This window comes from Propithecus coquereli, unplaced genomic scaffold, assembly GCF_000956105.1.
Source record: "Propithecus coquereli isolate 6110/MARCELLA unplaced genomic scaffold, Pcoq_1.0 Scaffold47, whole genome shotgun sequence".
Lineage (NCBI taxonomy): Eukaryota > Metazoa > Chordata > Mammalia > Primates > Indriidae > Propithecus > Propithecus coquereli.
Window position 1 is genome coordinate 5,791,066 of NW_012150507.1, and position 14,475 is coordinate 5,805,540.

Sequence of the window (14,475 nt, forward strand, 5' to 3'; positions counted from 1 at the left end):
AAATCCTTCTAAAATGTATTTATACTTCCTGCCATAGTATAGAGTATAATAAGCAAAATTCAAACCTTTTTATAATCCATTTATATTATAAATATCTATTAATGCACTGAGGTTTGCAGAAGCTACTGAAAACACTCAGCTTACCTTTTACGCAATTCTCTGCAACTGCTCTAATTTTCTATTTGGTGAGTCTTTCCTCTCCTCTCCTGTCAGCTGTCAAATTTCAGAACCTCAACCTAACAGCTCCCCACCCACAGCTTCTAATCTGTTACCTAGGAAAAAGTGAAGATGCCAGAAGAAAACAGATATTCAAATTTGCTAAATTAGTAATCCTAATTTCAAATACGATTTTAAGTTAGTAGGCCATGGAATAAAGCTGGTTCCCACTCTTTTGCCAAGTAAAGTACATAGGATTTATGATAGCTACTTCTCTACACTTGACCTTAGCCAAAGGGCCAAGAAGAGATAGCTAGCTACTTTCCTTACTGCTTAAGAGACCTTTCTCCACAACTTTTGGTTTTGTGTTTCAGATGGTGAAAGTTATTAAAACCCATACTGGAAGTAAGGACATTTGTTTGCAGAATCTCAAAGGCAAAGTATTATGAATTCCAAATTTATAAATGACAGATCATGGAACAATGCGACATATGTAACTGACTCTCAAAAATATTTATCATGTGAAAGTTGAAGCACAGATCAACTAAGTGATTTCCTCAAAATGACTCAGCTATTTAAAAAAACATCAACTGGAATCAGTTTTTTATTGCCCAATATTCTTTCTTTGGATCCATGTTCTTTTTACAATGTATTTTTCTATCAAACAATGATGCTAATGACCCACTATCCCTAAGACATTCACTTTGAGTTGTTAGCACTCTGACTCCTTTCCAATCAATAATGTGTATATCTCCTTTTTGTGCCCTTCCTTTTGCTCTCCCTTTGTGGCAACAGTGGGTCCTTGCCACAGTGGGTCTGGTCATCATCTGTGGCGTATGTATCATGCTCTGTAAACCTTTATCTTGCTCTTGCCCTATAATCCTATCTTTCTCTCCTCAATAAACCTCATTTTCATGCTTACCTTAAAAAATAAATAAATAAAAAATAAATAATGTGTATATCTGCAAAAAGGCTAATCAGGCAAGGAATCCAAACAGGGACTTGACTCTGATGGTAAATAAGACCCAGTCCTTGTCCTCCTGGGGCTTATATTCTGGAGGAGTAATATAATTAGTAAGCAACTAATTACCCAAATAAGCTATCAAGGGGAAGTACAGAGTGCCAAGAGAACAGATGAAGGTAAGTTGATATACTCGGAGCAATTAGGGCCTATGAGGCTGTACATGCTACTAGAGCCACCTAATTTTGAAATATAAATCAGCTAAAGTCTCTCTTCTATTTAATACCAACGCCAGCCCCCCACTTCCCATTGCACTTGGTCTGGTTCCTCCCCTAGACCTCCAATATCATTTTAACATTTTTCTTCTCTTATTCCAGCCACACAGAATGTTTTTTTGCAACCTGCCAAGCTTGTTCCCACCTTAGGGTCTTTGGGCTTGCTGCTCCCTCTGCCACAGATACTCTGTCTCCAGATCTTTCGACAGCTTGGCTGCTTCAGAACACATCAGCTTAAATGTTTCCTAATGGAAACTATTCCCATTCCAAACCAAATTAGACATCCTACCCCATTTAATCTTAACGAAGTCACTATTTTCTGTGACTTCTGTGATTGTGCTTTATTTTGGTGACCAGAAAAAAATATTTATTATGACTTTTATGAGTTTATTCATGACATCAGCCCCCACTTAAGAGGGAAATAAAATCTTATAAGATTTTATAATAGAGATTTTAAAATCTCTTAAGATTTTAAGTTTCAACTAGGTTCCTGGATTTTTCAGAAACACAAGCCTTTTGGATAGAAGAGAAAATTTAAATTATTGAACCTCTTATTTTGGTCTCCTTCACCTCATGATAAAGCAGCTAAGCTAATTATAACCAGGCTGAAGGCAGTGGCACTTCTAAGGCAAAAGCACAGGAACAGCAAGAAAAGCAAAGGAGAGGGCAGAATGAGAAAGATCTTGCTATTCCCAGAACATGCTACCCTTGAATCTTAAAGCCTTGCATCTCAATGCCTTTACTGTTCCCTCTTCCCCGAAGGCTCTTTTACCAGTTATTTGTGTAACTTAACTTTACCTATCTCCTTTGCTTAAATGTCACCTTCTATATGATGCCTGACCCACCCTTATTAAAACTGAACCTCTCCCCACTTTCCTCCCTATTCTGCCTACTAGCTTTATTAAACCCCAAAGCTCTTATCATCATCCATATAAAAGAGATTTCACCTGTTTATCTTCTACCCCCAAAACGTAAGTCTCCAACCCCCACCCACACTCTCACCATAATATAAGTTCCATGAAAGAGATTTGTCTGTTTTGTTTGTGTGGTATCCCCAGTGCCTAAAATTTTGCCTGGCATATATCAGCTCTTCAAAAATTTTTTGATGAACAAATGAAATGAAAAAATAAGAGTGGCAAGAAAGCCCAAAATTGTGCCAAGAGTCAGTTGGTGGTAGCAGCGATTTTGTATCTCTAGATTAGAGTACAATCTTGACCAACTATCCTGTGTACAATCCTTCAGATTGGGAAGATAAGGAGGAATGGGAGTAGAACAATTACATTTGTATTAAGAACTACAAAGAGTTGAGTACTTTTGCATTTTTTTCTCCAAAGTAGGTTTATTATATATTATCTAAAAATACCCCAAAAGGCTGAGCACAGTGACTCACACCTATGGGAAGATCACTAGAGGCCCAGAGCTTGAGACCAGTATGGGCAACTAACTGAGCAAGATCATCTCTACAAAGAAAAAAAAAAGTAGCTGGGCATGGTGGAGTGTGCCTATAGTCCCAGCTACTTGGGAGGCTGAAGTGGGAGGATAGCTTGAGCCGGGAGTTCAAGGAACCCGTGATCACACCACTGCCTGAGAGACAGAGCAAGAACCCATGTCTTAAAAAAAAAAAAAACCCAAAAAGAAAAACAAAAAAATCTATACAAATTTAGTAATCTCTCTTTTTTCTCTTTTGATTTCTTGGTCTTAATAATCCCTTTGAATTTTTGCTTATCATTTATCCAAGAAAATTTCTGAATGAACACATGTACAGCACTGGAGTAGATACTGCAGAGATGTTAATATATATCCATGACAGTTCTTACCTCCTGTCATTTTTTAGGATATATAAAATGTATAATTCCTCACCTACCACAAGGCAAGACCTAACTATCAAAAAGAATGAGGAAAATAACTATGATACATCAGCTGTCGATATCAGGAAGAATTCAAAAAGCAGTTGATATCTGAGATGGGTATTTTAGGATTTTGGTAGGTGGTGTTAAGGATGGACTGCACTCTGTGAAAAGAAAATGGCAAGAATAAATATGAGGAAGGAGAAAGACAACGGTTCCATTTGGAACAATGAAAATACACCAGATTTGGTATAGCTGAACACTAGGATTAGTAAAAAGGCTGGAAAAAGGGTCTCGGATGCAGCTAAATGGTTTGGATTTTATTATAAAGTCAGTGAGGACGCCGTGGAAGAAAATGGGAAATGCTATGACCAAAGCAGCATTTCTGGAAGATCAATCTGATGCTGATAAGCAAGACAGACTAGAGGAGGAATAATGAGCAAAGCTAGGGAGACTCATTAAAAGGCTTTGTTGGTAATCCAGGAGTTCATGAGACTAGGGTGTGAACCACACAAATACACAAATTAAAAGTGAGAGGGTATATATGAAAGACATATAAGTGAAAACTGCATAGAGCTTGGCAACAGACTAAGTGCAAGGAAGAAAGGAAAACATTAAAACTAACTTTTGACCTTGGATAAACAGGAATATAAAAAGACAGAAACAAGGAAGTAGAAAGAAAAGTTAATTTGAAGAGAGAAGAGTAGTTTAGACTTAGCCGTGTTAAAGTAGAGATGCCTGCAAAACATAGGGCCAAATGGGCCAGGTACATGAAGAAATGGCTGACTTGAGCTTGGAAGAGAAGTCTTCTATAAAGGAAACGATAACAGAAGTAATAGAAATAGATGAACTTTCCTAGAAGGGCTGTAGGAGGGGGCTATACTGTCGAGGACTGACACCTTGAGAAAGGGTCCCATTTGGGGGCTGGAGGAAAGGGAAGCCAAACAGTACAACAAACGACTGCCAGGAAGTTCAAATGATTCAGAGAAATGTAAGTAAAAGACAAAGGAAAAGTCAAAAAGAAATTGATCCACAGAGGAAAACTGCCACAGTAGTCAAGAATTAATTCTATGTATTTGTAATTACAAATATACTAACTAACTTTGTAACTAAAACATTTCAATAAATTGCAAAGCAAAGAACTATTATCCACTTTCTAGGTAAAGGTTTGGCACTTGCCTACTTTTTCTGACTGATTCCTCCTTTGGCAATGCCTTTATTCTACGAATTCCTCAAGCTCTTCCCCGACTCAAGATCGTTGCACATGGTGTTCATTACCTCTGCCTAGAATACTATTTCTGCCATGTTTTAGAGCTAACTCCTTTTCATCCTCTTGATCTCAGCTTAACTGTCACTTTTTCAGAGACCACCCATGATTCTTGCTCCCCCCCAGTAAAAATTAGATTACACTATGATTACGCTGAGCTTTTCTTTGTGGCACTTATCAATTATAAAGCAATATGTTATCAGTTAATGCCTATCTCTGACATTAGAGTGGTAAGCTCCATGAGACGTGATGTCTCTATTTTGCTCACCTCAATCCCAACAGAGGAATGATACACGTGTCCAGACACGGTAAGTACTTGTGCATATACATACAGATAGGCAATAAATATTTGTTGAATATTCCAGTAAGAAATACAAGCAAACCCGAGCAGAACAAAACAGCATATAATCGTTCATTTTTTGAAACCAGCCGTAATAGTGGCCTGCTGATCTGCAGCAGGAATCGGCCATCACCAAGTTATCAAACCAATTTGCACAGTAAGCAAAAATACATCACTGCGGAAAAGAGGGCATATAATTTCACAATAGGCTACACCCATGTTCAGTGTGTAAGTATTGTAATTCTTATTAAGTATTGATTTTTCCCAGAATACGTGGAGACACAAGTAAAAAATGGGGCTGGCACCAGGACGTTAGGAACTCCACTCACTAACATCTCTGCATTAGCCTATCTAGCTGAGATGACGGCTCAAGGATGGATCTCTGCTGAAACAGAAGCTAATGCAATTATTTTATTCTTGGAAGGGAAACGCCAAGCTGCAACAGTGTTACCATCAGAATTTTGGAGTCCCCATGAGCTTAGACAGAACTAAACCAAGGCCACTCCATGAAAAGCCAGCAGCCCCTGGTGTGGGAGATAACAAATTTTGAGCCCCAGGGTCCGTCCGGGTTCTAAGGCTCCTTTCTCCGGACAAGCAGCAGGGTCTCGGGACACATAGCCAGGGGCCAGGCGACCTCTCGTACCTTGCTTGACTCGGGGATCCCTGGCGCTTGCAGCAGCGGCGGGGGGGGGCCTGACCACCGGCTTCTTGCTTTGGGCCTCCCCGGCAGCTCCGGCCTCGGCGGATTTGGCTCTGGAAGCAGACACGGCAGCCCGGGCCGCTGCGGCTGCCGGCGCCTTGTGTTTCTTGTTCTTGCCGCCCATGTTGCAGCTGTGGTAGAAGATTCCTCGCAGCCCAGGCCCCGGAGCCACCACAGCACAGCCACCAAAAGCTCTTCACATTCCCCGGCTCCGGCGCCGCCACCCTGCGTCCTCCATCCGGGCTTTTCGGGTAGGGGCGACCGCTGTCTCGCAATTGGTCCGATTCTCCAAGCTCCGCCTTTTTGCGTCCCCGAGTACCTGCCGCATGGCGCCGTACTCCCTCTTAGCCGTTGAGCTGTTGACTCGGTAGAGGTCGGAAAAAACACAAAGATCAAAAAGGAAAAAAATCCGGAGAGAATTTCCGTGCGCCGGGCGACTCGATTTCTTTTGTCTCCCACGGGCCACTGTTTTGACTTCACTGGGCGTCACTATCTGTGCGGTCGCGGGGCATCGTGGGTAGGAAGGAAATTCGGTCTCATAGCTCTGAAAGATGGCGGACGCATTTGGGGATGAGCTATTTAGCGTGTTTGAGGACGACTCGACCACTGCAGCCGGAACCAAAAAAGACAAGGAGAAGGGGAAATGGAAGGGTCTTCCAGGGTCTGCAGACAAGGCCGGGTAAGGAAAATGTACCAGTTGTTTTTATTTCTTATTTCGGTGCTAAGAGAAGAAAACACGACTCTCTTATGAAGAGCACGAGAAAGGCATACACTGAGTGGCGTCGGCAAATGAAGGGGTTTGAGAAAAAAGTTCGAGAGGGGAGAAGAATGCTGATTCGGGGAAACGGGGTCTTGGCGTTTCTTGATATAGGCAGGCAGCGTGAGCTTCTGACGCTTTCCCTACGTCTGTGTTGCTGGCTTTACCCCTATCTTCGCGGGTGAGGTGCGGGCAGGTAAGCTATCCCTTAGGTTGTGTAACCACAGCACCAGCACACCTGGCACATGGTGTTTAATAAACAAATGATTAGTTGAATAAAGGGGGTAGAAGCTTAGAAAAATGATTTGAATTGATTTGGGGAGGAGGAAGAGCAAATAGCAACAGGAGAAGGGAGAGAAATTTAATCTTCGAGCTGTAGTTTTCTCTCTCATAAGATGGAGATAATAGCCCCTACTGTTAGGGTTGTTGTGAGGATTAAATGAGGTAATACGTGTAAAGCACCTAACAACGTTTAGCACATTATAAACCAATGAACGCTGGCTATCGTGAGTTTATTTAGAAAATTCTTTAAAATTACTGTGTCCTACACATTTGTATAGACCGATGCATATAACCACCAAAAAGTGTACAAAACTGTTTATGGTAGAACAAGGAAAAGCTATTACTTAAATTAGATAAAGTAAGGTGACTCATTATTAATCAACAAAATGTATTCTTGGCGTGGAGGGGAGATACCTGATAGATGCTTGAAATTAAATTAGATATGATTTTGCTCTCAAGGAATTCGGTCTAGGTAAGAAGATAGAACAGATACACATTTTAAAGAGTTATAGTATAGGTTAGTGAGGGATGGACTTAAAATGAATGTTACATACAGTTAAGTGTTATGAAAGTTGAGGAAAGGGAGATAACTAATTGTGCTTTTTGGGGAGGCTTACGTGCAAGAGAATATTCTGGATTGAGGAAATGGTATGTTAATGGTGCCAAGATATTTTTTAGGAGCACAAATTGGACTGGAGGGAGTGTTTGCTTAGGGACCACAAGAAATAAGACTGGGAATATAAATTGGGTTTAGATAATGAGGGTCCTTTAATATCAAGCAGAGTAGTTTTTTGATTTTTTTTTTCCTCCTCCAGAGGCAGGGTCTTTCTCTGTCCCACAGGCTGGGATTTCTGGACTCAAGCTATCCTCCCACCTCAGCCTCCTGAGTAGCTAGGGCTACAGGAACTACAGGCCTGCGCTACCACAACTAGCTAATTAAAAAATTTTTTTTTTTTTAGAGATGGGGGTCTCAGGCTGGCTCAGGATGTTGCCCAGGCTGTTCTTGAACTCCTGGTCTCAAGTGATCCTCCCACCTCGGCCTCCCAAAGTGCTGGGATTACAGGCATGAGCCACGAAGCTAGTCCCAAGCAGAGGAGTTTTTACTTCATTTTAAAAACCCAGTTAAACAAGATTTTTTATGTTTTTGTTTCCTAACTTAGTGACTGGATAAATAGAATAATAGTTTAGGAAGATTAATATGGTAGTGGATGGGAGAGTACCTGTATACTGAAAAAGAATAGACACTCATAGTAAGAAGGTAAAGTATTTCAGTTATCCAGTTATAGAAGTAAAAAGACCTTCAACTCAGGAGGTGGCAGAGGGATGAAAAGATAGGAACATGTTAAGGGAAAAATTTGACAGGCCTTAATTAATTAAGGAGAACAATGGAAAGGGAGTCAAAAGAGATTTTTAATTTGGATGTCAGGGTAAAAAAAAAAATAAGTTCAGAGGTTTTAATTTGGAGATAAAATTGTCTTGAGACAAAGTGAGATGATGGTAGTATATCTGTATGGAAATGTCCATTGGGTAGTTTTAATAGGAGTTTGGAGAGAGACCAGGAGTGGAGGTATATATTTGAACGTCATTTGAATTGGTGCTTGTTGAGGTGAAGATCCCTGTGGGACAGTATAGTGTTACTTAGCAGAGAACTACTGGAGAAGATGCATAAGACTAAATGAGAGATTAGAGGGATAGCAGAAAAATCAGTGTGAAATGTCGCATAAGTGTAGAACAAAGAGGAAAAATAGTCTTCCACTCATTGATTTGGAGGGAGTGGGAGAGTTTGGGAGAACTTTTCGGGGAAAATGAGAAAGGAGGACAGGTTCTTTTTATTTTTTTTCAAGACAGGAATTATTAATAGTTGCTGGTGTGTTTAAATGGGCAACTCTGATATTATGAAGACAATACGTATATACTTTACCTCTTTAGTATATACTTTACCTCAAAATGACTAGGGTAAAATTAGTTTGATTTGCAGCATAGTAGGGACAAGCTGTTTCACAAACTTCCACTGTGAAAATTGAGGAAATAAAAATAATCTAATTTACATTTTAATTTTATTATGAAATATGTGAACATTAGAGAAAGGAAATACATAAGAAAACAAGGACATTAGTAGATTAAGGGGCTTTGATTACTACCAAAAATTCTAGCTAGACCTTGTCTTCTAGGTATTTTTAGGAAAAAGTCCAATTTACCTGATTGCAACTATCATATGTGTGAATCATGGTTCCCATTTGATCTGTGTAACACAGGAGGGCAAATCATGGAACTTTAGAAGAAATTGTCCTATGTATTTAATACTCTAGACCAAGTAGGGATTTTTAAAAAAAACTACATGAGAATTGTCAAACTCTATATATCATATAAAAAATATATGAAGAACTTCATGTACCCATAACTTGGCTTCAGCAATATCAGGTCATCGTTAATCTCTTCCCACACCTTTTTTCTTTTTTTTGAGACAGGGTCTTGTTCTGTCTTCTGGGATAGAGTGCAGTGGTGCCATGATAGCTCACTGCAACCTCAAACTTCTGGGGGCTTGAGCAATCCTCCTGCCTCAGCCTCTCAGCGGGGACTACAGGCATGCCCCATCACACCCGGTTAATTTTTCTATTTTTTGTAGAGAGGAGATCTCACTCTTGGTCAGGCTGGCCTGGAACTCCTGGCCTCAAGTGATCCTCCTTTCTGGGCCTCCCCATAGTGCTAGTATTATTAGTGTGGGCCACCATGCCTGGCCCCTCTTTTTTTTTTTTTTTAAATCAAATGCTGCTTATCTTATTTTTTTCTCCCTAAATATTTCAGTATTCATCTCGTCCAACAAAACAATAAATAATTCCTTAATAAAATATCATTGAAAATCGCCAGTGAGATTTCCCCATTCATCTCAAAAGTTTTTTGGTAGTTGGTATTTGAATCAGGATCCAGAAAAAGCCCATACACTGTTTTGGTTGTTACTATGTATCCCTTAAGTCTTTCCTTCTGCAACAGCCTCCCTCTTTTTTTCCTTATGCCATTGATTTCTTTTTGGAGGGATGGGTGAGGGGACAAACCAGGCTCTTCTGTGGAGTTTCCCACATCCTGGATTTGCTTCCTTAAGCTGTCATTTAACTTACTCCTCTATCTTCAAGTATTTACTGTGAACTGTCCTATTTCCAGAGCTGCACTGTCCTTTGTAATAGTCACTATTCACATGTAGCTATTGAGCACATAAAATATGACTTGTAAATTGACATGTGAGGTAAGTGTAAAATACACACAGGATTTTGAAAACTTAATATGAAAAAAATTGTAAAATTGCTCATTAAGTTTTATCTTGATTGTAATTGAAGTGATAATATTTTGCATATGTTGAGTTAAATGAAATGTATTAAATTTATTTTACATGTTTTTTTACCTCTTTTCAATGTGGTTACCTAGAAAATTTCAAATTATATGCGTAGCTTGCACTATGTATGTTATATATTAGTGCTGATCTAGTGGCTTGATTAGATTCAGGTTCAGTTGTTTTAGATTAACAATTCTTTATAGTGGCACAACATATTCCTATTGGATTACACCATGACACACAATGTCTGATTGTTCCACTCTTCTGAGATTGATCAGTCGGTTAAAATAGTGTCAGCCTAAAGGAGCAATGTTCAGTTTTACTAGTTATAAATTTAGTATTCTGGGCTCTAGCCAGTTTTGATTTGTAACATTCATCCATTTAAAATATGACTGTTAATGCTATGAAACAGTGTTTTATGGTATCACCCATAAAGTAAGAACTGATACTATGGAATTAATTCTGAACTATTTACTTTTTAGGAAACGTTTTGATGGCAAATTACAATCAGAATCAACTAATAGTGGAAAAAATAAGAGAGATGCAGATTTTGAAGGCACGGATGAACCCATCTTTGGGAAGAAGCCCAGGATAGAAGAGTCAATAACTGAAGACTTAAGGTAATATTTCCATAGTCCTAAATGTTAGTAACTCTTAATTTAGGTGGTTGCATGAAATTTTAAAAATTGATCGTATGTTGATATTTTTAAAAAGCATTTGCTAAGTTAGAGAAAGAAAGATAAATATTCTGAGTATATTCATACAAGCATGTAAATATAGAACATTTATCTGAATTTGGGAAATTAGAGGACAATATATAAAAGACTCATCTTTCACTACTTTAGAATCCAATTTTGAGAAAGAAATCTTAAAACCTGATATTTTTAAAAGAAGGGAATACATGTTTCCCTTATTCATTAATGTCTCAAGAAGAGGATCACTGGAAGAGTGGAATAAAAGGAAAAAAAAACCTGACCCAATGAAAGAAATAAGTGGGGAGGAACATTAGAAGAAATTAGATTTTCATGTCACATGTAGGAGTAGAGTGGCTATGAATTTCAAGACTCCTGCCATGGATATCTGTGGATTAAATAGCTAGTATTTATCTGATTTTGAAAGCTGGAACTTTATAAAAGTTGATGCCAGTATCTTAGGGTGGCCTGTTTCCTTTTGTGGTGATGATCTTTACAACTTTGCTTCTCCCTTCTTGTGTGCCGTATTCCAGCTTGGCCCTACCATGAAGAGTTTATTCTTTCTATGATTTTTTTTTAAACCATTTAACTGTTGTTATAGGTAATAAAATTATATTCTATAAATAGGGATAGATGTGTCACTGAAATATTTAAGATATACCATTTGCCCAAGCTACTGTACTAGGTTAAAAGATAATATTGGTAGTATAAAATCATTGTTTCTTATTGTTGAAATTTTTGAGTTTTATCCAAAATATTATTATTAACTTAAAGGAAATATCAGAAGCACAATAAATAAGAGAGTAATGAATCTACCAAAGACATTTATCTATTTTTTTTCAGTTTATTGGCAGTTGTGTTCTTTCAAAGACCAGAGAACCTAGATGAATATAACTTGCGATTTTGAGGACAATAAGGAAAACTTCTGTAAATTATAGCAACATCTAAATTGGGCTAGCATATTTTGTACTTTCTATTGTGTAATGGTTTTTATAACCAGCTTTGTGTTTTGAAGTAGTGACAATGCTTTGTGGAGGTACTTTTTATTTAAAGTAGTTATTGGAACTAAGCTGACATAATTCTTTGAATGATATACTTGCCAGTCTGTTGTGTATTTGTAATAAAAGATGTTAACTGGCTGGGCTTGGTGGCTCACACCTGTAATCCTAGCACTTTGAGAAGCTGAGACAGGAGGATCTCTTGAGCCCAGGAGTTTGAGGTTGCTCTGAGCTATGATGATGCCACGGCACCCTAGCTGGGGCGACAGAAGAAGACTGTCTCAAAGGAAAAAATAAAGAGATGTTAACTGACCATTTTGGATTTTCAGTATGTATGTGAATAATGTAAAAAAATTTCTGAATAGCAAAAGTTTTTCTGATTTGGAATACTGATAATTGGGCTGTATCATTTTCCTTAACAAGCAGTTGAGAGGCTTATCAAATTATAGAAAAATAACTTATATCTGTGTGACTTTAACAATTTTCTTTTAAAGTTTGGCAGACCTGATGCCCAGAGTCAAGGTACAATCCGTTGAAACTGTCGAAGGGTGTACACATGAGGTAAGTGCAAATGGCATACAGTAGGTTAGTGTTAATAGATGTGATTTTTCTTTGAACTGTGTAGTATAATGATCAGCAAGCAGTTTAGCTTTGAGGGCCTTTGAAACGACAAATAGTTTATTTGGAGTACACGTAGTCTAGTGGAAGAGTTGGGGTTTTTTGTAATTAAATCTGCGTTCATCCTGGCCCAGCATTTTCCTAACTACAATCTTGGGTAAATTTCTTAACCTGTTTGAACATTGGTATTTTAATTTGTAAATTTGGAATAAGGGGATCTACCTCATGGGGTGATTATGAAGATTATATAAGAAAAGTACTCTGCACAGAGTAGATATTTAGTACATGTTCATTTTCATGCTTCTAAAGTCAAGTAACAGTGCTATTTTTGCAGGTTACATCTTATTTTATGTCTTTGTCCAATGACTGATAAATTGCAATGTCTTTGTTCTGCCACAAGATGGTGGTCATTGATAGCTTGTAATATTCATTTAGCTGTGAGAATTTAAACATGAGGGGGACATAAGGGAACTATAACACGTTTTCTCTCTTAAGCCTGTTATCATTACAGTATAAACTATAGCAAGTTAGAATTACGGGTACTTGGAGAATCTTTTGAAAAGTCTATTGAATAAACAGTAATTCCAAATTAAAAAAAATTGCTTTTGATATAGATTTAGAAACTTATCTTTTAAAATACCTATTTGTCTACTGAAAGTCCTTTATATTTCTTTAGAAAGAGCACTTAGTCTGGCTGGTATAATGTCCATTTGATCATTCCTTCAAGATTTATGTTAGAACCTGTTCAATCCTCTGGGCTTACTAACGATGGGAAACACACGCACGCACACGCACACGCACACACACACACACCCATTCCTCAGGAGGTCAAAAGCTCTTTCTGTGCTCCACTGTTATCTTCAAGACCGCCATTCTGTCACCTCCTCTCACTTTCTCAGCAGGCTAACTTTACCTCATACTTTAGAAGCTTGAGGATATTAAATTGAGTGTCCTCTGATTATAACCTCCATTACCAAGCCTGTCTGTAACTGTCACATCTCCCTTCCAGGCTAAAGATGGTGGTTCTGCCAGTGTTCTTGGTTGTGCCTTATACTGTCTCCACTAAGACTTTGTTTCTTTTAATTTCCCTTTGTTTCTAGAGTCTCCTTTTTTCTATTTGCCATTTCTTACCGGTGTATGGACTTTAAAAGTTTCTCTTTTGTTCTAGGTTGCTTTTCAGCCACTGTGTGGTTTTCTTCTTCCTTGTTGTTTCAGGAAAATCCTGGGACAGTATTGAAAAACTGTCCCCTAAACTGAGAGGGAGCCAAGAGACCAACGAATGACTCAGCCAAGTCCACCTTGCTGAGTTAGATGACTTTATTAGAGGCTGCTTACAAGGGCACTTGTTCCTGGGCGGCATAGGAATTTCTTCCACAGGAGCTTTCTTGCATGTATGATCTACATCATCGTTGCCGCCTAAATCCCTTGCCAATGAGTGAAGCAGAACTTTTACATTGTAACATTGTTCACAGTGAAACAAATCACACCTGAGTGGTACTATCATCATGGGCTGTCATACCACCCATGTTATGTTAATAATATTATAATTTTCTAGTAGGCAGAGATTTTAGTATTACAGTGAGCTAAAGGGCACTGTAAGACAGCTAAAGCAGTTTTAGAGCAGTGAGGGCTGGTCTGAGCTGGCTGTTTCAGGGCAAGAAAGTGCTGGGTACTTCTTGGTACTTGCTTAATCTACTTTGTAACAATTTCTTGAGCACTCCAGGCTAGCACAGTGTTTCCGTTATGTGGTAGGGAACTTGGCATTTTTCCCTCACAAATTGTACTCATTTATTCAATACTTACCTTTTGAGTACTTGGTGCATTTTATTATGTATTGAGGATAAAGATATAAACAAAAGAGACGTGGTCCCTTCCTTCTCAGAGTTGTCTATTTGAAGAACCCGTTAGACTTTCCAAACTTCCATTCATTTTTTAATCCACTACAGTTAGATTTCTTCTCTCCATTTCTTTGAAACTGCTCTATCAAAAATCACCATTGAATAATTGCTAAGGATTTGACTTTTTTTTTTTTTTTCTGAGACAGTCTCACTGTGTTGCCCGGGCTAGAGTGCCGTGGCGTCATCCTAGCTCGCAGCAACCTCAAACTCCTGGGCTCAAGCAATACCTTCTGCCTCAGCCTCCCGAGTAGCTGGGACTACAGGCATGCGCCACCATGCCCGGCTAATTTTTTCTATATATTTTAGTTGTCCGATTAATTTCTTTGAGACAGAGTCTTGCTCTGTTGCCCGGGCTA

At 38.7% G+C, this 14,475-nt stretch overlaps 2 protein-coding genes across 2 annotated transcripts in view; one reads left to right on the plus strand and one right to left on the minus strand.

Moving 5' to 3' along the window:
- DHX29 (DEAH (Asp-Glu-Ala-His) box polypeptide 29) overlaps nt 1–5,823 on the minus strand; it is a 52,344-nt gene extending 46,521 nt beyond the window's left edge. Inside the window, exon 1 of the mRNA XM_012655265.1 lies at nt 5,490–5,823. Within this exon, the coding sequence (XP_012510719.1) occupies nt 5,490–5,670 (181 nt within the window). The 5' untranslated portion in view covers nt 5,671–5,823. The remainder of the gene's footprint in view (nt 1–5,489) is intronic.
- Nucleotides 5,824–5,882: 59 nt separating this feature from the next.
- The window catches only part of SKIV2L2 (superkiller viralicidic activity 2-like 2 (S. cerevisiae)), a 97,921-nt gene continuing 89,328 nt past the window's right edge, over nt 5,883–14,475 (plus strand). Inside the window, exons 1-3 of the mRNA XM_012655266.1 lie at nt 5,883–6,225; nt 10,396–10,533; nt 12,098–12,164. Coding sequence (XP_012510720.1) covers nt 6,098–6,225; nt 10,396–10,533; nt 12,098–12,164 — 333 coding nt within the window. The 5' untranslated portion in view covers nt 5,883–6,097. The remainder of the gene's footprint in view (nt 6,226–10,395; nt 10,534–12,097; nt 12,165–14,475) is intronic.